General features: G+C 51.4%; 1 protein-coding gene across 5 annotated transcripts in view; it reads right to left on the bottom strand.

Annotated features, from left to right (window-relative positions):
* Window positions 1–1,838: 1,838 nt before the first annotated feature.
* Bin1 (bridging integrator 1) overlaps window positions 1,839–25,250 on the bottom strand; it is a 59,027-nt gene continuing 35,615 nt past the window's right edge. Inside the window, exons 3-19 of one of the 5 annotated variants that reach the window (XM_021150348.3) lie at window positions 25,108–25,162; window positions 24,871–24,965; window positions 24,392–24,487; window positions 23,324–23,431; window positions 22,575–22,667; window positions 17,731–17,816; window positions 17,515–17,590; window positions 15,699–15,781; window positions 12,556–12,703; window positions 11,240–11,368; window positions 8,261–8,368; window positions 7,841–7,864; window positions 6,697–6,804; window positions 5,804–5,875; window positions 5,451–5,561; window positions 5,116–5,217; window positions 1,839–2,445 (exon numbers count right to left, since the gene is read on the bottom strand). In XM_021150348.3, coding sequence (XP_021006007.1) covers window positions 2,338–2,445; window positions 5,116–5,217; window positions 5,451–5,561; window positions 5,804–5,875; window positions 6,697–6,804; window positions 7,841–7,864; window positions 8,261–8,368; window positions 11,240–11,368; window positions 12,556–12,703; window positions 15,699–15,781; window positions 17,515–17,590; window positions 17,731–17,816; window positions 22,575–22,667; window positions 23,324–23,431; window positions 24,392–24,487; window positions 24,871–24,965; window positions 25,108–25,162 — 1,602 coding nt within the window. In that variant the 3' untranslated portion in view covers window positions 1,839–2,337. The remainder of the gene's footprint in view (window positions 2,446–5,115; window positions 5,218–5,450; window positions 5,562–5,803; window positions 5,876–6,696; window positions 6,805–7,840; window positions 7,865–8,260; window positions 8,369–11,239; window positions 11,369–12,555; window positions 12,704–15,698; window positions 15,782–17,514; window positions 17,591–17,730; window positions 17,817–22,574; window positions 22,668–23,323; window positions 23,432–24,391; window positions 24,488–24,870; window positions 24,966–25,107; window positions 25,163–25,250) is intronic. The other 4 variants (XM_029472070.2, XM_029472069.2, XM_029472071.2 and 1 more) reach the window with 4 other exon arrangements.

Genomic DNA, 25,250 nt, shown 5'->3' with positions numbered 1-25,250 from the left:
TTACGGGCAGTTTGAGCTCCCTTATGTGTGCTCAGAACTCAGCTCAGATCCTCTCAAAGACTCTGAAGGGCGCTCAACCACCAAGCTGTCCCTCCAGCCCCGTAAGCAGAAACGCTTCGATTTCAGTAGCCCTGTTTCTTGCTTCTTCGGTGTCTTGAAGTATTTCCTATATTTTCCTCCAGCAGCTTCAGCATTCTGGGTTTTAAGTTAAGGTCTTTGGCCCACTTTTCTAGAGTAGATTAACCAAGTAGAAAGACTTGCCCCTATGGTGGTGGCTCCATTCCACAGGCTGGGGTCCCAGACTGAATAAAGCGATTCCAAGCTTGGCACCAGTGTCCCTCTTACTCAGCTCCCTGACTAGGGATGTAAGATGACCTGACACTTCCTACTTCTGCCGCCACGCCCTCCCTGCCGTGACAGGCTGTAACCCCTGGAACTGTGATTTCCATCAGGTAGTTTGTTGCAGAAGTGAGACGTATAATAGTCCTGCTCGCCTGACTCTGAATCCCCTGATTGACAGGCCCTGCAATGTCCAGCTCCGGGTACATGGCCACCATCAGGAATAGTGGGACAGGCCTATAATTTTAGGATCAGAAGGCTGAGGCAGGAGGATTACAGTCAGCCTGGGCTATATAAATAGATCTTGTTTATTTTGTTTTTTGTTTTTTGTTTTTTTAAAGATGAAGTGGGGGGTTGGGCAGGTGGGGGTAGTAAGGACAAGAAGCCCTTATGATGTATCTTTGAATCTTGAAGTACAGTAAAACCTAATGCAAACACTTTCTAATTGCACTAGTTTTCAGTGAAAATGACTGAAAATCTTCCACACTGAAGACCCTGGCTGCAAACCCCCATAGAGCAGAGGTACCCTGGATCCTCAGCTCAGATCTGGGCTCCAAACCCAAGTCCCCCAAGGGAAAGGACCAGGGGAAAGGAAGGAGAGGAAAGCTATAGCTTTCTAAGCAAGTGACTAGAAACGATGTTCTACAGCTGTGTCCAACCTTCTGACATCAGGGCAAGAAAGAAGTCTTCTATGACGTTCACACCTCCGAATCATGAATTGAATTACCACACAAGACTGCACAAGCAATCTTACACCACTTTAAATAAGCTGTATACTTTTGTATCAGGACATATTTATAGCTACCCTGGGGTTTTAGTAGCCCACAGGCTGCATGCTCCCACCTACACGGTGTCACTTTGATATAGCTGGTTCTATTTGTCACCCAAAGAAGGCTGGGGTTGGAGCCCACAGCAAAGCAGTCCAGTCACCCGTAGCAAGGCACGGGACTTCATGCTAAAGCCAAATGCCAAAGATGCCTATTCATCCTTCTCTAGAGGTCTGGATGTTTCTGCAGTCCTGGATACTGAACTCCTCCATTTAGTCATGAGGCAAACAGCAGTAGCTGTGTCCAGAGGGGCCACAGGGTGAGAGCAGAGAGAGGAAATCACATAGCTGGTTCACCTTCGGGTATAACCTGGCCCTTCCCCAGCAGGACTCAGGCTCCCCATGGGGTTTGAAGTTCCCTTCATAGCCCTTGCAGGTTCCTTCTATTCCTTAGTCCTTGGGGCTAGTGTTCACTGAGTGGTATCCATCTATCTGCCCATCCCACAAAGCTGACGTGTGTTAAATAAGTGACCTAGGACTGTACCCAGAGTATCCACTACTTGACCTCTAACCCACCACCAGTGGAAACCCCAGGGAGCTTGCGCCATGAGTCTAGGGGAGGCTATCCACACAAATTTCCCCAGCCCCAGTACCTCAGGGGCACCAGCAATCAAAAAGCCTCAGTTGGCCTAGATCCCACGCACACAATAGAAGCAAAGAAAGACACGCCTTGTTCTGGGTGGTTTTGTCAGGTTTTTCTTTTTTGTTTGTTTCGCTGCATTTTTGAACACTAGGGCTTATTTTCAAACAGCACACGGTTGGTCTGCAGAGCGGAACCAGGCTGGACCAGTGTGCAGGCCCTGCCCAGGGCAGCTGCCAGAAGAGGACCCAAGCCCTGCTCAGTGGCGCAGCCAAGCGTCAGGCAAGTGTGGCGGTGGCTCTGCACCCCCGGCCCACCCTGAACATGCGGGCATCGGGAACTCAACTAGGGGGGGACACAGCAGCTTCAGGAACACTGGAGAAGTCCACTGAACGGGGTCGGACGGCTCTTTGGAAAACCAACCATCTTTGGGAGGACACCTCTTGGCTTAGGTTTCCGCTCCCCAGTTTCCCGACACTTTTCAAGAATTTCAAAACAAAACAAAAAACAGAAAAGAGAGGAAGAAAAACAAAGAAAAGAAAAGCACACATCTTTGGGGGAAAGGTTCTTCACACACCGGAAGGCTCCTCCGTCACTGCACCCGCTCTGTGAAATTCTCCGGGAAGACACCGCGGCATTTCTCCAGTTCCTTGTGCTGATTCCAGTCGCTCTCCTTCACACCCATGAGCCAGCCTTCATCCTGGGGCCAACAGAGCATGGCTAACACAGGCCCACCACACAGCACTCACCAGTACACTAGGACCCAAGCAGACCTCAGAGGAGCCAGCCCACCAGCTATTCGGAATCCCCTGCACCTGAGCATTGCACTGCTCTAAGCCTGAACTGTGTCCCTCAGCCCTGGCCCACAACCATCTGCTGCGTCCCACTTAGAATCCAGACCCTCTAGATACTACAAACGACCAGGCCCTGCCACACGCAGCTGCCGCCACTGCTCACCAATACTCTCACAGCTCTGACAAGAGCCAAGTCTCTTTCACCTGTTCTGGGATGGAGTCCACAGTGAAGCCAGGCAGTGACAAGTGATAGCTGTCACAATAACTACTCCACTATTCTTCTAGACAGTCCTTGGGACCTAAAATACCTGCCTCAGTCAGAAATACAGGCTGAGCTAGCATCTCATAGTCTAGTTTGGTGGCAGATGATCCTGGACACATTCCCTTGTTCCAACATACCCTCCCCTCCCTCTTTTTGTCCCTGTGCCTACCCCATCACCCCCCATCTCCCTCCACCCCAACCCACTGCTGAATCTTCCTTCAGAGCCCATTGCTTTGTCAACTCTAAGAAATCTGGAGGGTCTTCTGACTCCTGTGTGTCTCTCTGCACGGGGTTTCCCAAATCCTAACAACTTTCAAGAGGACCCAACTGTCCCCCCTCAAGTCCTCAGACTTCTAGAAACATCTGGAAAGTTCCTTAAGTACTAGCAGTTAAGAACATCTAGTCAGACCTGTTAGCAGAGGCTTGCATTCCTAAGCTATCCTGAAGGATGATTGCAAATTCAAGGCCAGCCTGAACTAGAGTGAGTCCAAGGCCACTTCTGGACAATTTAGTGAGATTCTGACCCAAAATTAAAAATTAAAAGAGAAGGCCGAGGATATAGCATGGTGGTAGAGCCTGCATGTGGCCCTTGATTCAATTCAATACCCAGCACTGAAAAAAAAAAAAAAAAAAAGAAAAGAAAAGAAGAAAAGAAAAGAAAAGAAAAGGGAAAAAAGAAAGTGAGATGACCCCCCGTGGCTTGCTGTCAAGTCTAAAACCCTGAATTAGATCCCTGGATCCTATGTGGAGGAAAGATTGAAGATGCCTGTAAGTTATTCTCTGACTGCCACACATAGTCCATGTCACATGCACATACACGCATGCACACACACACACACACACACACAACGTGATAAAAATTTTAAAACCTCTAACAGACGCATTCAGACACTGTGACAGCTGCTGCTGCCAGCTACAAAGTTCTTGCTTGAGAACTGTGCAACCAAGTTGAAAAGATAAAGAACAAAAGCAAGCAAACAAACAAACCCCACCCCACTAGGGACTGGGATGTGGTTGGGTTGGCAGCATGCCAGCCTGACATGCACCAGGTTCAATCCCCGGCACCACAAGAACCACGTATGGTAGAGCACATCAGTGACCCCAGAACTCCGGAGGCAAAAGCAGGAAGAGCAGGATTCCAAGACAGTTCTCAGCTGCATGGTAAGTTCGAGGCTAGCCCTAGACACATGAGACCTTGTCTCAAAACGAACAAACAGAATCTCATAACTTTCTAAATAAGGTTGCTGTTTATGTTGGGTTTGCATTCATAGCTATCCCAGGACACATGAGGACCATGGGCTACAGGCCAGACATGCCTGCCACAAGGTCCTGGATCCATTCTAGTATGGCTTCCGATTCCATCCTACTCTCCCTGCTGACACTAACCCTCAGGGATTGTCTGTGTAGGCCCACACTGCTGGAGTCACGGTGACTGTCCCAAAGCTGCGCCATGCCTGGCACCTCCCTGGATCTTTGCAATTTTATTCTAACATTATCAGTGCTCTTAGAATTCTGTGCATTTTTATCAATCTCCTCTATATACTCTCTTTCAGCCCTCCAGTACCCATACACAATCACCCTGCTGGCTGGCGGCCAGGGTTTATGCTTCTCAAAATCTCATCCAGCTGGAAAAGACCAACCAAAGTGGCCAGTAGATACGCAGGGCTTTATGAGCAGCAGGAGATGGGGCTAGAGAATCGGCTCAGTTAGCAGTGTCCTTGCCACTTAAGCATGAGGATCTGAGTTCCAATCCCAAAACCCATGTAAAAAGCCAGACGTAGGGGGATGTATTAGAACCCAGCACTGAAGAAGTAGAGACAGGCTGACCCTATCTTTAAAAGTTTAAGGTAGATGGCTTCTAAGGAACAAAAACTAAGGTTGTCTTCTAGCCTACACACACACACACACACACACACACACACACACACACACACACTGCAACAGTAGATTCAAGCCTGGACACTCCGCATAGCTCAGCCCATACCTCCTTAGGGCAAGAGGTCAGCCATACAGAGTGGAGCCAGCCTAGAAGGCCAATGTGAGCCTAGTGCTCCGTCACTGCAGGCCTCATGGCCAAGAGCATGGCAAAGACAAGAAAGGAACTCAGATGCAAAATCTTGCAGGGCATCTGGAAGAGATGAAATGCACTAGCTCAGACGGTGACAGGGCGAGGAATATAAATAAGGTTAAAAGAAAAGTGATGCAGCTAATTGGCAACCTAGACATGCCCTGCGCCATTGGGCCTCTGCTGCCCCCTGCTGGCCGTGCTCACCATTGCATCAGCAGCCAGGGGATTCCCCATACCCTTGCTCACCTGCTCCTCTGGGTTCTGGAAAGGAATCACCAACACCACATCGCCAGCTTTGAGTTGCAGCTCATCAGTGTCAGTGGCCGTGTAATCATGCTGGGCTTGCACCTGTAGAAATTAGGAGCGCATGTCAGGGGGCTATGCCCCCCCTCCACCCATCTATCCAGCAAAAGACAGAGCCGCGCGCACGCGCGTACACCAGCTACAGCATAAAAGAGACTTAGAGGCTGCGTTCTGAGTGAGCCACAGGGCTCCTGGGCTAAGTGTCTTATTCTGTAAACAAGGGTGACCCCCCAAGGCACCTGAGACAAAGGCTACAGAGTTGGCTAGCCTACGCTCACCTTGAACATGAATCCCGGGGGCAGGTCCAAGCGTCCAGTCCCAGCGCTGCCCTCCACCGCCCCATTCACAGTTGCGGAGAAGGTCTCCACCACCACAGCCGGAAGAGAGCTCTGGGGGGATAGGGGATGAGTCAGCTGGACCAATGGCCGTGTGGGAAAAAGCCACAGGAAGGAAGGGGTTGTGTTCGTGTGTCTTGTGCCAAACTACCCTGCCCTGTGCTCTTCCAGAGAACAGTGCCCTGCACCAGCATGGGTGAGGAACACAGGGAAGCTGCAGACAGGCAGAAGACAGACAGCACTGGGCAGACAGACAACAGGGAAGAAAAAACAGGGCCCAGCCCCTGCTGTCTTACGGAGGTTGCTTCACTGGCTGCTGTCTCCCCTGGCTCCTGGGCTCCACCCACCACCTCGGAGGCCTCTGCTGGCTGCAACATAAAATGCCAGCAAGGGATCAGATACAGAGCAGGACGCACCCACAACACACCACAGGAGGGCAGCGTGCAAGTGGGAGGGCCACAGGTATTGACCCGGCTGGCCTAGAAACGTGTCTCACACAATCCTTGGAGCATCCGGCAGGACGAGCAGGTGTAGAGAAAATGCTGGCTGACACAGGGAGGGAGATGAGTGTGCAGTGAACAGGCTACACCTTAGTGAATAGCATACCCCTACCTTTGCCTTACAAGCCCTTTCCTCTAAATACCCCTCTTTGTCCTGCCCACTCTGCCAGCCCCTGGCAGGCTAGCCAGAGCCTGTTGGATAGCCTGGACCCACCAAACATGCTTAGGATATCAAGCAGGACCTCCAGTCCAGGATGCTGCCTTCTTCACAGAACACTACAGTGGACCATGACAAAGGCTCCACTGTGGGCTAACCTCTACCAACACCCAGACTCAGTCACTTCTGAGCACTGGACCCTAATTATTCAACCTTCCGGCCCTCCACTTCCTCAAATGTAGCAAAGACAAAAGTTATGATGAAGACAAGAAAATTCTGGGAAATGTCTAGAATAACCTGTTAGGTCATCTAAAATGTCCCCCCACTTTCCACCCTGCAGGGGTTACTTTGAGGTAAAAGAGTAGGAGAAAGATGTGACTTGAGCCACGATCACCCACCTTAGGGACCCCCTAGTGACACCATCCCAGGACCACCAGGCCCTGTCCATACTGTGCATTTCCTCTGGCTCTCTGACCATGCTACACCCGAGATGGGAAGCCGCCGGATGGGAATAGGAGGAGGGAGCACTTACTTGGGCAGGCCCTGGCTCGGCTGTCTGGCTGGGCCAGGCCACAGCAAAGCTGCCCTCAGCGGAACTGGGCTCCCCGGAAGGCAGGATGCCAGCTTGACTCTCTGTGGGCTAGTGACAGGCCACCAAAATGGGGTAGGGGTGGGGGTGAGAAGGCCAGGTGGGAAAGGTATATTGGACAAAGGCAGGAGACAAGAGAGGGTGGTCTTCAGTGCCCGGCATTAACAAGGGATGTGGCTTGAGGTAGCAGCGAGATCAGAATTTTGTGGGGTCAACTGCCTCCCATTCTTCTTGTCCTGCCACTACCAGGGAGTCAGGAAGGTGTGACATCACCACACAGCATAGCATCTACCAAAATGGCCAAAATGGCCCTGCCAGCCCACTCCAGTCTTATTTCTCTGGTGATAGCAGAAAAGATTCTATGTGTGTGTGTGTGTGTGTGTGTGTGTGTGTGTGTGTGTGTGTGTGTATCTGTACCACATGTGTGCAGCGGCTGTAGAGCCTAGAAGGAATTGAGATTATAGGCAATTGTGCACCACCTGATATGGGTTACTAGGACTAGAACCCAGACCTCTGTAAGAACAGTAAGTGCTTTTAACCACTGAGCCATCTTTCCAGCCCAATGCCTGGGATTTTTTTTTTTCAAACACAGTTAGCACTTTAGAGAACGAAGCTCTTTTATAGAAACTCTTGAGTCCCCAGAGTCCTGGCTGCGGTTGGCCCTTCCCAGATTATGTCCTAGAACCCTGATTTTGTTATCCCCAATCGTGAGCACATTCCAAGTGTGAGTCTCTGAATCTCCAGAGAACCCAGGGGTGGGTCCCCAGAAAAACAGCTTTCTAACCCCCCACTATAGTCAGGACTCCTTGACCAAATGGCCATGTTAGATGATCAGCTGGCTACTTGACGAGGTGAACACCAGCAAGTCCTGAAATCTAACCAATGTAAGTCCCAGGCATGAGCTACCAAGGAGCCCCATTACCAAGGTCCTGATAACGAGATGCAGTCTCCCTGCGCCCTGTGCATATGAGCACAGATAAGCAAGTGTGCCGTGGGGACACTGGGTAGAGGAGTTAGTAGGGCTTCGCACAAAGAGAGGCAGCCCCCAGGGGTGCAGGCAGTGGTGCAGAACAAGTGTGTGGCTTACCTCCCAGAGGTCCCATGGGATTGACTGAGGCAGCGGTAACAGCAAAAGGACAGAGTCAGTACACAGGTTAGAGACAGGCGAGCACACCAAGGGACCCCACTCACACCCCAACCCTGCAGGCTCCAAGCTTGGCTCCAAGGGCTTCAGACCCCAGCTCAGGGAGGCCCACAGGGTAGCTAACAAAGGGACAGGATGCTGGAATGGCCAGAGGTTGTGACACGTGCCCTGAGGAAGAGCAGCCCAGCTAGCCCACCTCTGTTCTACATCCAAAGGAAGTCAAGCAGGCTAAGGACTGGGATAAGGGCTAGGTCACTGGGCAAAAGGCCTCATCCCCCAAAGACTTGAGCCTATGTGGTTCATACAAGCACAAGGCTTAGTCCTGAGGCTGATGAGCCATGGGCATTGCTGGGCACAACCAACCTGACCAGAGGGTGTGGGTGCCTTCACGGGGCTCGCCACTGGTGGAAGGGGCTCGAAGTCCAGGTCTAGTAGACTGGCCTGCTCTGAGAAAGGCCCAGGGGCCTCAAACTTGGTGACAGCACAGCATAGGAAGGAAGCAGTTAGTAACGGATTGAGCCTATGCCTTGTGCACACAGAGGAAAACACACACACACACACACACACACAAGTACCGGCTACAACTACACAAACTAGTACAGGCCCTCACCTATGTGAAGCTATCTGATCGCCATTAGGACATCCAACTACTGCCTGGATTTGGTTTTGTTTTGCTTTTGCTGTTGTTTTTGGGTTTTGGGGGGTTGTTTTATTTTTTTTATTTTTTGTTCCTTCCAGCCAAGATGAGATCACCTCCATCTCTTCTCTGCCCTTTTCCTCACAAGCTCACCTGACCTTGCCCCCGGGTCAAGAACAGCACAAGACTGTGGCCTGGTCTGGACACGCCCACCTCAGTCTCCCAACCAAGAGACTCCCTGGCCAAGGGCCTGGTACCCAGCCAAGCCACCCTCAGGATGCCCCAACCTGTTATTCAGGTCTAGGGATGAGGAAAGAATTAGCAGCACACACGCCCCAAGGGCATCTTCAGTATGGGATCCCAGTGTCAGCGAGCCTTGGGGTGCCTGAATTACAGCTACAGACAACACCACAGCCACCTCCAGATTCCCTTTTAGGGAGCCCAGCTGCAGCTCAGCAGTATACGTGAAGCTAGTATCCCAGCAACAAGATAAAGCTCCAATGTACCTCAGACAAACACATCATGGGAGGTATCTCTTCCCAGGCCTGTGAGGGAGACCTCTGGGTAAGTCGATGGCAGCTGACTAGGGTAAGTGTTGGGAGGATGTTGGACAGCATCAGTGTGTGAGGACAGGCTGACTTAAAGAAGTTGCCATATTGCTTTGCTTGTGGGCTTTCTTCTCAGAACTATGGAAGACTTCACGCCAGTCTAAGCAGGAAGATGGTTCAGGGTGCCTCTTCTGACCTCCGCCTGCTTCCCATGGGAGCCCAACTCTCAGAGAGGGCATGCCAGGCCCGTGCCTATCCTGAGGCTCCCACCAAGAAAGGCTGGAAAGTTTGTAATGTGGCCTGTGGCTCTTCAGAGGAGCCTCTACAACCCTGAGGACACTAAGGGCCAGCCGGTGCACAACTGGGCCAGGCCAAGTGGTCTCAGGCCAACCTTAGAAGTTTTCCTGCTTTCCTTCTGGTCCAACCTCGTCCAAAAGCTGGGATGGAGATGTCGTGGCCTTAGGACTTTGAAGTGCATCCCATTCATGGGGGGCAGGCACCTCTGTCATTTAGCCACCGACTTTACCCCTTCCACACTTCTTAGAAGTCACCCAAGCCCAGACAGCAATACACCTGAAGTGCTGTAAGCAGAAGACCCCAATCTTCTCTCAAGCCTGCCTATGGTAAATGACTGTTTCTCACACAGGACCAAGAGACTGAAGGGATGCAGATTGCACACCACATCACACCAAGCAGCCTGTTGGCACCATGGACAGCATGAGCCCACCTCCCACTCATGCAATACCAACCCAACGTTCTCTTACAACCCCTAACAGACAGGTAGCCCCGGCTCCCTGCAGATGAACATAAAAATCAGCAAGCAAAGCATGCAATGACATGAAGGAAAGGGAACATGTGATGGAGCCTGGTGGGTCACTGCATGGCTCCCTCTTACACATGGCCATGGAACAAGCTGTAGATCAGGTCCCTCGACAGATAAATGGGTATGTCCCCTCACAGAAAGAGTTTGAAAATCAAACAAGACAGTATAAATACCATCTCCCCTCAGCATACTCTAGCTTCCATGGTATCCCATATCTCTCATCTTAAACACATGCTGGTCACCTGCCCAGGTACCCTCAAGCCACAGGCATGCACATAAAAAAAAAAGGGAAGGGTGCCAGCAACAACCTAACCTGAAGATTACCAGCTTCTGTTATTTGTGTGTTATTACCACACAGACTATTCCTACCTGCCTCTGTACCACCTTTCTGCACAGGGTCTGAAGGCCCACCCACTCTAGGTGCCTGTTGGAGTGGCCACTGTTCTCCCTTCCAAGTTGTTTCTTCCACACTCCCACCCTCAGCCTCTGTCCCCCTTCGCCAGGAACCTGGGGAAGTTAGAGTCTAGAGAGCCCTGGGAGAGAAGGGCTCTCACTAAGTCCCCTAGGGTCTGGGCTAGCCACCTCCATGAAAGGGAATCCCTACACATTGCAGGAGACTAGGAAGCTTAAGCAGGTCACCTTGAAGCAGGGAACTGATCGCCCTAGGCAGGTCTGACTGTGTGTCAGCCTACTCTGATCTTAACAAGATGCTCTTCCTCCACAAAAAGCATGTCTCTCTCTATCACCATTTGAGGGTGGGCATTTCATGACACAAACAGCCTCCTGACACGTCTCTGCATCTTGGTCATTATGGTATCCAACGGGGCTCCACTTGGTTCCTAGCATTGCCAGCCACCTGTACCAAGCAGTGAGCCTGTCTCTTAGCCCTTCTGGCCTAATCCAGCTATCTCTAGTCAAACCAATGTCTCTGTGAGTCCTTCTCAGGCAAATGTCACCTGCACAAGGAAACACCCCATGGCTGCCCAACCATTCTATGTTCCCCATTATAGCATCAATCACTGTGATTGATCAGCACCATCAAGAAACGGGAAGACCTGTCACAATCATGACCTCTTATCTAGTCACGGTGCATGCTTTGATGGGGGGGAGGGGTGATGGCAATGACAATGATGATGATGGTGGTGATGATGATGATAAAAGAATGATGGAAAGGGGAGATGGATGGATCAAAAATGGAGGCTCCAGCCTGTCTCTCCAGTCTTGGCTCTTGAGAGAAGCCCAGAGTTTCAGGGTGGAGGATGAAAGGCCATGCATGCTCTGAGAGAAAGAGTAATATCAGGGGAGAAGGCTGGGCCGCGGTGGACACGGCTGACCTGGGAGGGGGTGGTCACGCTGATCTCAGGGACAAATGCGTCATCAAAAAGGCTGAGAATCTGCTCCTGCTTCATCTCCTTGGATGGGGTGTGTTTGGGAGGCGGAGGGACAGGTGGGCCTTTCCGGAGCTGTGGGCCAGCAAGGGGGAAGCGCGGGAGGCAGGTCAGAGCGCGGCACAGGGAGACAGAGACAGAGACAAAGCCAAGGTTAAGTTAGTCACTTCTGGGCCACGGCCCCACCCAGGCCATTGGGGGAGAATAAATGAGTCACCGCTCCCCTTAACAGACATCAAGATGGTAGGGCACCCCCAGGGAGACCCCAAGACAGGCGGTCCAAAACCACTGTGCAAAAAAAGAAGGAGAAAGAGGAAGTGGATAGAAGCAGAGGAGGTAAACAGAGACAGAGCAAGACCTATCTGGTCCTGACCCTGACAAGCTCCCATAATCCACAGGAGAAAGTCTTCCCTGCCTATCTAGGGAAGAACTTTGAGTGAAAGGCCAACTCCCCTGCTAATCTCTGCCCTACCACAGACCTTCCTTCCACCTTCCTAGGCTGAGACTTCCCAAAAAGAGCCTAGAGAAGTCAGCCTGAGCTAGGTCCCCATGAGGACTACCCATAAGTAGACCAGGTGAAGGACTGCCTTAATCTTGGGTTCTATCCACTTGCCCCTGGGGCAGTTGAAAAGAGTCAGTGAGCAGAAGTGTGGCCAGCACTTCCTGGGATCCAACCTCAGCAATGGCAGCGCATTGCTCAGATTGGGCTCTTCCTGCTACTCTTGGCATCACTGGCCTCAATTCCCATGAACAGAAGTTAGAGGACTCATTCCTTTCAACCCCACCCAGCCGCCGGCTCCTGGGACCTCTGCAGGAGCTCAGAGGGCTTGGTGAAATGGAACAGGATGGAGAGGATTGAGGCTCTGTGAGACCACCTGATAGGGTTCCTCCCTCAGCCCCTGCCAGAGAAAGGGCTAGGGCTCCGGAGTCTGGAGAGAGACTGGATACTCAGGATCTGGACACCCAGAGCAACTATCTAGGGAGAAGAGGTGCCAAGTCAAGGAAACGGGGAGGCATGGAAGGGGAAGTCCTGCACTTCTGTGGATGGGAACGTTTACAAATACCATTGTGAAGTAGACCGGGGCCATAGGATCAGTGTAGCCTGCGCAGACTGAGGTCAGAACTGGTCCTCCCGGGAGAAGAGCCTCAGACTCAAAACCCATTCAGGCCCAGGTAGGGGATTATAGAGAAAGAGGGGAGGATAACAGCAAGGAAAGAAAATGAAAAGAAAACCAGGACATAGAGATAACAGTCGTGCCTACCTGAGATGGGGACTTGGGGATGGTGGCCCCGGGTGAGGCCCCACTGGCCGGCTCTGGCTCATGGTTCACTCTGATCTCAGGGGTAGCAGCAGGGGAGCCATCTGGAGGAGGTGATGGGCTCTTGTTCCCTTTCTCAGGGGCATTGTCACTGTAGAAGAAGGACAAACGGAGAGTGGTATCAACAGGACAAAGAGCCAGAAGGCACGATGGAGCAGTCTATGAGCACCTGGTGGGTGCCCACAGGGAGTTACATGTGTGTATGCATGAATCCACATGTAGAGCTCTGTATGCATGTATGAGCTCCATGGATCCACAAGAGGACATGTGTGTACCACATGTGTGAGGCCCAGGGATCCACATGTGAAGCTGTGTGCACATGTGAGCACAATGGCCCCATGTGTAAACCCATGCATGTGTGCATGTGTGAGCCCCACGGACCTACATGTGAAGAAAGTCGTATGCATTATGTCCAAGGAATACATGTAAATAAGTATATGTCTTATAAGTCCATATATAAAACCTAAGCTTGCATGTGAGCCCTTTATGGAATTCCATGTCCGTGTGCATGGATAGAGTAGAAGTGTGAGGACCAGAGCATGCCTCTGTGTGGTTCATAGGGGGCTTGTCTTGGAAGCAAGGGCGCACCAGCGAGAACCAATCTCCTCCCCACCTGGGCCTCATAGCACAAACAAGCCAGACATCCTAGAGGCAAAGTGAGTCTCTTACATCAGACAGCAGCCTCTTCACTCAGCCTACTCCCTAGCCTGCTCCGCAGACCTCTGTACCATCTCCCCACCTGTCCCTTCCCACCTGCACAGATGTGACCACAACCCAGGAGCCCGCCCACCCGCCCGCCCGCTACACTTTCCTTCCCATAGTTCCTCAGCTTAGTGCACACCCTGGAGAAACATCCAAACATAGCAAAGCTGGCATGGATGGACCGGTGGCTTCCCTGCAGAGAGGTGATAGTCGACAGAGCGCCAAGCCCTGAGCCGCAGGGTCTCCTTGGGAACACGCGGGTCAGGAATGTACACGTCCGCCACTGGATATGCAGGGGGAGGGGATTCATCCGTGCGGGCAAAAGGCAGCGACCAACAGTTATCATAGGCCTACTTAATTTAAATAAACTAGCATTGCCAGCTCAGCTTCCAGGATTGCAATGGACACATTTCAGCTGCTCAAGAGCTATATGAAGCAATCAGCTATGGTGTTGACATGTAAAGATCTACAACATTCTAGAAGGACCACTAGAACTGTTACCCCAAACTCCTGGTCTGGAGCAGTCTTGTTTTATGGGGGATATACTTGCCTCCCTAAAGAATACATAGCAATGTAAAATACAGTGTGAATGGGGAAGGTTTAAGCAGTGCGGTTCCGAGTCTCCGCTCAGTACCCTTTGCACCCGTGTAGTCACGGTCGGTCAGCAGCAGCCCAGGGCTGGCTTTAGCGTATGCAAAGGACAAGGCTAGACTAATCCTCAAACCACATGCCACCTTCTACCTCCCTAGTATCCCAAGTCCTCCATACCCTCCTGACACATGTCCCCAAGCAACAGGACACACGGGCAGGTTAGGGGTTAGTGGGCCCTTCAACAGGGCACAGTCACAAGGCGCATGCGCAGTCAGGGCGGGGCCCAGAGGCCCGTGGCACTGCACTCAAGGCGGTACCTGTTCTTCTTTCTGCGCAGCCGTGAGAACAGTTTAGTTTTCTTTCTGTAGGGATGGTGGGGTATGGATGCTTCATTTGGAGAAGCCAGGGGAACTAGGCCTTCCTCCGCCACCTTCTCCTTCCTTCCTGCTCAGGGGCCTCTAACAAATGGCCACTACCTGACCTGCCCTTAGTCTGCCCTTCAGCCTGTTTCTGACCTTTTCCACCCAGCCCATTCTGGACCTTCCCACACCTCAGCCTGCACATCTCTACCTGTTCTCAGCCCTCCTCCCACTGCTCCTCCCCGGGGATTTTTCCATCTACCCCCAGCCTGCCCTGATGTCTCCTGTCTGTCTTTTTTTTTTTTTTTTTTTTTTTTTTTGGTTTTTCGATCGAGACAGGGTTTCTCTGTATAGCCCTGGCTGTCCTGGAACTCACTCTGTAGACCAGGCTGGCCTCGAACTCAGAAATCCACCTTCCTCTGTCTTCTAGTCTCCCCTCCTAGGACCTGCCCTCAATCTGCACCGCATGTCCCTGTCTGCCCTGTGTCCCTGTCTGTCTGCAGGAGGCCAGGGTGGGGCACACACAGGTAACCTTAGTGGAGAGTATGGTGAAGAACCTGCTCATCCAGCCTGGGCCTGACAATCTTTCCAACTGGGCCAGGTCTTTCTAAGGTGACCACAGACTAGCCTCATTTCCCCTTCCCCTTCCCCATGCTCCCCAGAACACCTGCAGGCTCTGCCTCTGTCCATTCCACATTCCATTTTCAGAGGAGAGAAAGGAATAAGGCTGTTCATTGAAGCCTTCCAAAGTTCTGGCCAGCAGACCAGTTACCCAAGAAGCAGAGACTTTGCAGAGCAATGGAATGATGCTGACAGCACTGTCTACATGTGTGCACAGTGTGCACTCACTCACACTTACACAAACATACACAATACCACATACCCCAACTCTTACACACACACACACACACACACACACACACACACACACACACACGGTAAGAAAGGAGAGAGGGAGAGGGAGGGAGGGGGAAGGGGTGCAATCCCAGACTCCAGGTTGTTTCTATTCCTTCCCCTCATGACCTCCCTCAGGTGACAGGATCTCCTGGCAGCTGCCCAGGAAAGGCAGCAAAGGACAAAATACCAAGGCACTGCTGCCATTCTTGGACCTTACCTTGAACAAGAGACAGGAAGGCCTGCATGCCAGGAGCCACAGCCTTGTGTCAACAATGGAGCCCCGTCTCCATCTTGACCTCTACTCTACAAAGGCTCAGGGATCTGCAGGCTCCCTGGCCACAGAACAAGACTATAGGAGCTATTTCCCTGATGCCAGGAGGCAGAGTCTGGAAGATTTCCAGAGGCCCACCCGGGGGGGGGGGGCAACCCGCAGAGACCGAGAAGAACAAGGAAGGGTCTCCGGAAGAAGCTGCCTCTGTGGCGCTGACCACCATGCCACAGGGCCCCACTGACCTCACCCTCCCTGCCCTAACCTACCTGGGTTGGGCCTTGACTGTGAAGGTGTTGCTCCCGTGTTGCTTCTCTAGGCTGACCAGGACATCATTGAGGTTCTGATTGAGCTGCAGGAGGAAGAGTGAAGAGAAGCAGGCTTGGACGAGCATCTTCCCCTGCCTCTCCCAGGAGCAGCTTCCCCTGACTCCACCAACGGAAGATGATACCAGCACAATGAACCCAGAAAGCCAGCTGATGGCATAGAAACCAGGGAATGTGAGCTGTATTGCTCACAGCTACTGACTCTGGGGTCATCTTTTCTCTCTTGCTATTTAAAGGGATATCCTAAATGCCACACAAGAGTCTACTGTTTGGGGGGGAAAGTAGAATACCTATCTAACATATGCAAAGCCTTTGACTGAGCCAAAGGCTTTACATGTTAGGCAAGTACTCTACACTGGCCCACAGCCCTAGCTCTTTTTGTTTATTTTAGTTTGAGATAATCTCTCAGAAAGCTGCCCTGGCCTCAGACTCACAATTCTTTACCTTAGTCTTCCTACTTGCTGGATTTAAAGCATAAGGCACGTCGACATTTTATTTCTTAAACCTTGTTTTTGAAGATTGCAGGATTGCATGTTAATCCTGGTTATTAAGGTCATTTTGCCAAGACGCCTCCAAACCTAACTACGACTTCCAGAAATCCCTCCAAAAGCACAAGGCAACAGAAGAAAGAGGTTGTCCCATGCAAACGGCAGGGCTCATCACTGAAAATGTTCCTCTTTTTACTTCGGCCACTAGAAAGTACAGAGATTAATTTTTCTCCTACTTATACATAATTCTGTCTTTGGTGTCTTGAACAAATTTTGCATAAAGATTTCTTTCCCTGAAATACCTGTTTGATTTTTTTTTATTTACATATTTCTTATTGGGGGAACACAATATTGTAGAGTTATGTCTCTCCTTTCACCATTATTTAAGTTCCAGGAATTAAACCTGAATCCCTAACCAGGCTTGTGTGGCAAGCACCTTTACCTATCTCACCAGTCTTTATTTATTTATTTATTTGTTTGTTTGTTTGTTTGTTTAATGTATGAGTACACTGTAGCTGCATCAGATCCCATTACAGATGGTTGTGAGGCACCATGTGGTTGCTGGGATTTGAACTCAGGATCTCTGGAAGAGCAGGCAGTGCTCTTAACTGCTGAGCCATCTCACCAGCCCCATCTCATCAGTCTTAACTGTTGTATGATTTGCCTCAAATCTTCAAGAAGAGGAAACACAGGAAGAAAAGAGAGGCCTTAAACGGGAGTGTGGCGGTCAGGAAAAGGCCCCAAACCAGCTCTTTCTCTTCAGCCCCAAAACCTGGAATCATCATTCACTTCATTCCTCTGGGTCCAAGGGACAAAGTCAGAACAGCCACCATATGGAGCGGGAGAGCTGTCACACCAGGTATCTCCGACCGCCATGTTACACAGCTTCCATTCTAATACAACATAAAAGTGTGAGCTTATCGCGCCTCCTATACCAGATGCGGGAAGAGAAACATCCCATTTCCCTACCTTAAGAAACACGGGAGACTGTTTTTTAATTACAAAAATTCTGGTAACTTCTTTATTATTTATCTTTACTGAGGAAAATATCCATCACTATTTCTAGCCCTGAGCACTGAGGGGATGATCATAGTCTGAGAAGGGGCTGATCACATTTCCAAAATGTGGTCCAGGGAAGACGTACAGGACAGGGCACGGCAGGCTAGGGCTGGACTGGACCACTCACAGCTGCCCCAGGTCACCAGAGTACCCAAGCTCCCCCATCCCTGCCTCTGACTGATCCTCTGCACTGCCCAGTCCCCCTGGCCTACCTTACTCATCTCTTTATGGAAGTTTTCCTCCAGACCCGCGATGCTCTGGAACGTGTTGACATAGAAACCTACACGGCTGCCAGAGAGATAGGAGGTGACATGGTGAGAACCATATGCGACTGGATGCTGCATCCTCAGAGACACAGAGCCCTGAAGTCAGTAGATAGACACAGGGCCAGGCTGAACGCCAGGTACCTGGGCCCCTTCTGACTTTACCTGTTCCACAGGGATGGCAGCTCCTCCTGCAGATCCACGTTCATCTCCTCAAACACCTTCTGGGCTTTGATGAGCTCCTCTTCTGCCTGGGATGAAGAGGCAGTGGGGTATGTCAGAGTCTGTGTGGAACTCTACCCTGGGGAGATGAGCCAGACCTGCCCCCCACAGCTGGTACCCTCTCCAGTCTGGATGCGGGACCCAGGGCCTGAGCAGGATAGAGGCAAGACTGAATGTGGATACCCACCCCAGAACTTCCCATTAGAGCCCTAGGGGACACTCTGAGAATGAGAAGGTTGAGCTGCCATTACAAAGAGAGGGTTTGTCGAGATGGCCAGTAAGAAGGCTGGGGAGATGGTTCGGTTGATAAAGTGCTTTCAGGATGAGCAGGAGGACCTGAGTTTGCTCCCCAGCGACCCACGTGAGAAGCCAGATGTGGTGGAACACCCTAGAAATCCCAGTTCTGGGGAGATGTGCACAGGAAGATCCCCAGAGCTCACTGGGTAGCCTGCCAAACTAAACCAATGTGCCTCAGGTCCCAAAGAGAGATCCTGTCTCAAAATATTAATTCGGACAGCTTCCTAGGGACAATACCAGAGCTTGACTCTTAACCTAAACACACAGAGACACACACAGTGGGGGAGAGGAGCTTGAAAACAAACAACCTAGAGAGCTGGAGTGCAGAGGCAGGCCCCAGACTCAGGCAAACCCTTCCTATCCCCACATCAGCTCCCTTGTGCCAAGTGTCAGCCCTGAGATTCAGCTACTGGCTACTGCTTTCTATGGCCCTTCCTGGAGCTCCTGCTTGCTCTCTTGGGGCCAGAGCCTGCTTCACTTAGGTGTCCAGTTTCTCATTACTTTCATGGGAAAGTTTTTTTTTCCCCCACACATCCCTCTCCTATGATCTGTCCCAACCGAGGACCAGAGGCAGTGGGTCAGCACCTCTAAGATGAGGCTGAGAGGACCCAAGTGGCCTGAGATGCCCCTGCTCAGTGGCCATGGCTCTTCCTACATCTCTTACTCTACCAAGAGGTGGCACTAGACCCCAGCACCAAGCAGATCTGAGTTACACAGGCAGGGTTGGCTCATATTCAGTTCTGACTCACAACCCAGGCTCCCTGGGGCATCAAGCTCAGGGAAAATGTGAGGCCAGCAGCCTCCCGTTCTAAGGCTGACGTTGGGACCACAGCCGGCCAGAACACCACTTGACAGAAGCACACCTTTTTATTTCTCTCCCAGGCCAAGCTGGCCACTTCACCCAGCTTAAGGTACACCAGGACCAGTCCACCAAGCACCCAGCCCTAGTGCACCCTAAGCTGGAGCCTTGGATGGGATAAGAGAGCTCTGTGACATCTGACCATCATATACATCAGGCAACACATGGGCTCCTAAGCAGCCTTTTTAGTCTAATTTTAAAATGGGGGAACACACACACACACACAAAATAAAATAAAAATCAATAACAAGCAAAACCCTTTAAAGGTGAGGCTGGGAAAACAGCTCTATGTACAAGGACTTCCGTTTGATCCCCCCCAGAACCCCACTTTAAATTTGGGGTCTGGGGTCAAAGAGATGGCTTAGTAGTTAGGTTAAAGGGTGCTTCCTGCTCATCAAAGGACCAGATTCAGTTCTAGCACCCACATCAGGAAGGTCACAGCCCCTTTTAATTCCAGTTTCAGGTGACCTGACACCCTCTTCTAGCCTCTGAGGGTACCCTTCCAAAGGTGGCATACACATAGACAGACAGACAGACAGACAAACAGACATGCACACAGACACACACAAACACACACACACACACACACATACACAGCAGGACCTGGTGGTATGTGTTGTCCAGCAAAGAGTCAGATGAATTCCCTCCCCATCCCCACCCCCCAGCCAATCAGCCCAGCCCATTTGGTAAGTCTTGGGCCAGTGAGGAAGCCTGTCTCATGTGGTACAGAAACTCAACAAGAAAAAGCACTTGCTACGGGAGCCTGACAACCTGAATTCAATCCCTGAGGCCAATGTAAAGGTAGAAGAAAAAATGGCTCCACAAAACTTTGCATTTGAACTTTAAATCTAAAGTGGGCCCTGGGGGTCAAACAGAAGTCCTTCCACATGCGGAGTTAGGTTAAAGGTGCTTCCTGCCCATGTCTTCCCAGCCTTACCCTTAAACGCTTTTGTTGGATTCTTCTGTGTTTTAATTTGATTCTAAACTGACCTCCACATATGCATGCCCCACACACTAAATAATAATAGCATCAACAATACAATAATAAAGGTCAACAGTACCTGCCCTGGATAGTTTTATGTCAAACTGACACACGAACTAGAGTTATCTGGAGGGAGGGAACCTCAGCTGAGAAAAGTCCTCTAAGAGCTCGAGCTGTAGGCAAGCCCACTAGGCATTTTCTTATTAGCGATTGATAGGGAAGGGCTCAGCTCATTGTGAGTGGTTTTGTCCCTGGGCTGGCTATCCTGGATTCTATAAGAAAGCAAGCTGAGCAAACTGTGAAGAGCAAGCCAGTAAGCAGCACCCCCTCACGGCATCTGTCAGCTCCCGCCATCAGGTTCCTGCCCTGTTTGAGCTCCTGTTCTGGCTTTCTCCAACGATGGATAGCAATATGGAAGTGTAAAGCCAAATAAACCCTTTCTCTCCAACCTGCTGTTTCATCAAAGCAATAGAAATCCTAACTAAGACAGTATCCGAGGACCAACTCCTGTGGTCAGAGAACACGCGCGCGTGCACACACACACACACACACACACACTCACACATTCACCCGCACACAGTTAAAGGTGAATTGGGAGGGTGACCTAAAGACAAATGATTCCTTTTGGACAGGTCAGATCAAAGCTATGAGCCTCTCAGCACAGATAGGTCCAGGGTCCCAGCAACACAGCATAGAACAAGGGCATGTCCACTTTAAATTCCCCGAAGTCAGGGCCTGTGTCTTTTGATGCGGGCCTCATATCCCTGCCTTTTAGGAAGTGCTTGGAAGACAACTATGTACACCACACCACAAATACCACACCTTAGGAAGCACTCAGAAGTGACAGGGCAGGGGAGAGCTGTGGATAAAACAGACCTCCCAGCCCCCACACCACTCTCCAGTCTAAGAAAAAGAGCTGACTGGAGAGTCTGGACCTGTCTTGCAGGCAAACATAACAGGCTGGAGCAAGTCTGCAGAGCTCCCAGGACCAGCCAGGGCCATAGGAAAGCCAGTCAGGTCTACAAGCACAGCCAGCAGAGGATACACTGTCCCTTAAAGTCAAGTCTTCTTTCAGGGTGGATTAGGGTCCCAAGTTGAAGTTCACAGCTTGCTACTGGTGCCTACTCATGACAAGGGCAGCTGTAAACTTGCTCTAGTTTTCCAGTTAGGCATTAGGAGGGGAGGGACTAGAGGGAGGTGTCCCATGGGAAAGGTGAATTGGCCCAGTATCTGAAAGGTGACCCTGTGGCTCAGCCTCCCCTGCTGCTCCCTCACGGTGACCTAAGAGGCCCTAAAGCATCAGGCAGACCCTGTCCCAGGGCCTAAAGTGTCCCAGGGGCCGCTCCAATTCATTCAAAGTACTCCACTTTGAAGGGAAAGGAACGCCCAAATGCAAAATGCAAACGGGGCTCCAGCTCTAGCCCCTCCCACCATGCATCCGTCCTCATAGTTCTCCTGCTCTACCTCCCAAGGCTCAGTGGACGTTTCCAGAACTGTAAATCCACACCCACAGGCTCTGAAAAACCAATCACCTTAATCCTAACCTCAGTGCCTCCAAAGTTAGCCCCAAGCCTTGGTTTTCAAGAAATTAAGCAGTGGTTCATTACAGAAATTAGGCAGCTAGCCCTGTCAGGTCGGATCTCCTCCTTCTCCATCCTGCATATTTGATCCGTGCGGTTGGAGAAGATGAAATCAATCGGGAGGTGGCCCCAGAAAAATGGGGCACTGTCCAGGAGAAATCCGACCTCTTCCTGGGTCAAGTCTTGGCTACCTGCCTCGTCCCCTCTACAAAGGGTTTCCTGAGTCTCAAGCAAGGTTGGAAGAAAAATCAAACGAACAAACAAACAAAAATGTGGCCCGTTTCTCTTGATCTACCTGCCTCATCTCTAGCAGACCCCAGCCAGACTTTAGCCAGTTCCAGGTTCAGGACACCAAGATGACTGTAGGATCCCCTGGCAAGGTGGTGGTATAACCCAATGATTAGTAGAAAGTCCTTTTCAACCTTTGCCCTTCGTGTAATCTCCAAAGGATGACCTTCCCGGACCCAGGTCTCCCTGATTGGTCTTAGCATCCTGGCCACGATACAGAGGCTTCCTGGAGTCTCCTACAGTGGCCAGGCTCTGAGTCCTCTGTAGCAAGGACCATTTTGATGAAGCCCAGACCAAGGGCCAGGTTAACTACCCCAGGTTGACTCAGCTGCAGCCAGCTCTGGGATCCTGGGAGTAAGAGTGCCATTGGGAGCAGATAGGTTTCTTCGAAATAACGTTGGAGTTTCCAAACAGCTTGAGGAACAGGGCAGGAGCCCCCAGAGACACAGGAATGCTCAAAGGTGTTCCTGGTACAGGATGCCAGTCATCTGAAAAGTGCACAGACCTGGGTAGGTGCCCGGATCAGCCACAACTTCTAGACACTTGGTCAGGTGTCTCCTCTAAAATAGGAGTCTCAAAGGAATCTAAAAGACCCACCGAACCCCTCCCCGTGACACACGCCTTCAGTTCAGACACTGGCCCTGCCTGCCTCCAAACCCCAGGAAGAAGATGAGCCCTCCCTTATCCCAGAGAAACTTGTGGAGGCCAGGCAGATGGACACCCAGGAGAGGACAATAGACCGGAAGGCGCCAGCACGTGCAAGGTTAGAAGCCAGTATCACCTGATTTCGGAGCAGGTTAGTTTGAGCTACAAGATGAGCCTGTAGTTTGCCTTGGCACCACTGGGGGGCGGCTTTCTCAAGCAGCGAGACAGGCTGGGGGAAAGGAGGGGGGAGGGAAGGAGAGGTCAAGGCAAAGGAGAATGGAGAGACAGGAGGGAGGTGGGAGAAAAAAAAAACAGAGACATAGATAATTAAACACCAAGCCCACACTCCCATGCAGAGACAGACAAGCCAGCCCCCATCTGGAGGCAGGCCTGCAGCAGGTGTGGCCTCTCCCCTCCCCAACCCCCAAGGCTGAGAAAATAAGGGGACTCCCACCCAAGTGGGTGTGGCGAGGGGGTGTCGAACTGCACAACAGCTATGAGAAAAGTAAGCAGGATAGAGGTGTTTAGCACATAGGGCTCCGCCACCCACCCATACGCCGCCACAGGACTATGTGACCAGCCCACGGGCTTGTTCCAGCAAGACAGAGTCACATCGGATCCCATGACAGAATTCCGCTCAGTGCATTGAGCAAGATAGTGCCACACCAGGGAAACCCAAGCTGGGTCTATTCTCATTCTGGAAGACTGCCTCAGAGCAGGGCAAAAGGGTAGAAAGAGGCCAGCAACAGTCCCCACCCGCCTGCCTAGGCACCCATCACAGGGTCTTCTATCTGGCCCTGGGCTCAGCACCATCCCCACCCACAGCTGGGAACCTTGGAACTAACCTCTCTTGGATTCCCTGACCCTGTCGCAGCCCACCCTTACCTTGGCAATTTTGGCTTCATCCTTCTTTTTGGCAGTTTGAAGAGACTCATAGTGGTGCCGGGCACTGTCATAGTCCACCAGCTTCCGCCCCCGCTTGGCAATGCGCGACTAGAGAGCGGAGAGGAGGAGGGATCAGTGGGGCCTGGGGCCAAGATCCCCAGGCTGGGCCCAGAGAAAGGAACACAGCAAGCCTGAAGTAGCATATCTGGGTCCAGACTCCAATCTGGCCACAGAGCCTTCTGGAGGCAGGAAGTTCACCCCTTTCTGTATCACCTACTTCCCTGGCAACAGGGATTCACCTATCAGACGATCTAGCCAGGACCATCTGAGCTGAACCTCTTCCTCACCCAGGCCCCAGATTACTGAACCACACTTAGTGACTTTATATATCTGCACTGCCTGTAAGTGAGATAGCCCCTCCTAAGCACCCTAGGCTCCTGAACATCCATGGACACAGCACCTAGGGGCCCAGAGACATGAGTAGAAACCTTAGTATACAAGGCTTCAAGCACAGATTCAGTTCCAACAGAAGCAGCCGGGTTTCTGAACATTGGATAATATAAACATAACCCACACAGTTAACGGACAACACACACCCTACCAAACACACAGCACACATGAGGGGACCTTGGGCTTATATGTGCTTACACACCTCACACCTATGCCTCTGCCTGAGGTTGTGTTGGTAGTAACTATTACTGGAAAGGAAATGCTCTCACTTGCCACACTGCCCAAAAGCTGGGCAGGGGCACCAGGGATGCAGCTTTGTAAGTTGTCACTCAAGCTAGGGTAGGCATAACCCCCAAGAAACTATGAGTATACTTGGGTAAAATTATTTCTTTGGGGTATTATCAATGCCCTATATCTCCTCTAGGAGATATAGCCAGCTAGTGGCTGGTCACAGATAGACCAGTCCTGAAGAGACAAACTGCCAGGCTAAGCACATACCTGACCACAGGGCAGTCACCTCCTACCTGAGCCAGCCCTACATTGTAGGCTTCTCCCAGACTCCAGCTCCTTCCACAAGCTCCAAGCCCAAGCAAGACAATGGGCCCAGAGGTTTCTTACCTTGATATCAGGGAACTGGCCTAGGTAGGTGTCCATGGTCAGCAGAGCCTGGTCCACCAGCTTCTGGTGGTAGTCCATCCAGAGTAGGTCATTGTTCTGAAACACAGGAGCAGGAGCATTTGTAGAGCTAAGCCACACTGTCCACAGCTCTCATCACAGAGCCCACCACTTCAAAGCTCTATGGACTCTCAGTGCCTTGGTTTCCTGAGGTCGTGGTGTCCCTGGGATGACAGCGAGGTATGGATACAGTAAAGACTATTAGGGTCTGCAAGGGAGACTGTATGACTTTCTCAAAGGTCAGTGTGACAAGTACCAGAAGCACGGACTGCAGAAGAGAAAGGCAACTTGGCTCGGTCTACATTGTGTATGAGTGCCAGAGAATCAGTGTAGCTTGCATCAGAAGGTGAGACATTGCAGGGACAGGAGCTGAAGCCAAAAGGGCCCTGGGGGAAGAATCAAGGGCAGCCACCCATGCTTACCTCTGCAATCTTGTTTGCTTCATCCCTGCCAGGCCACTCCGGCTCATACACCTCCTGGAGACACTCACTCAGCTTCTTGGAGGCTTCGTGCATCGCTGTGGGGTAGGGAGAGGTGCATGAGCTCCACGTGCCATCCCCCACCCAGCCATTGCCACCACAGATGTGGCCCAGCTGACCCACACCTTGGCCCACCTCAGCTTGACAGCCCCCAAATCCTTACAGAGAGACGTACCCTACCTTTAACAGAAGCCAGATAGGTCCGAAGATCCTTCTGCAGCCGGGTACCCTCTGTCTGCCAGAAAAGCGAAGAACAAGGTCAGGTCCTGGGGACATTGGTCACCAACCCTCCCCTTCCTACTACCGATTGCATGACAAACCAG

The sequence above is a fragment of the Mus caroli genome, unplaced genomic scaffold, assembly GCF_978045245.1.
Source record: "Mus caroli unplaced genomic scaffold, Mus_caroli_1 scaffold_19, whole genome shotgun sequence".
NCBI classification, from domain to species: domain Eukaryota; kingdom Metazoa; phylum Chordata; class Mammalia; order Rodentia; family Muridae; genus Mus; species Mus caroli.
The sequence above is the reverse complement of the archived record's forward strand: the minus strand, read 5'-3'. Positions and strand labels throughout refer to the sequence as shown.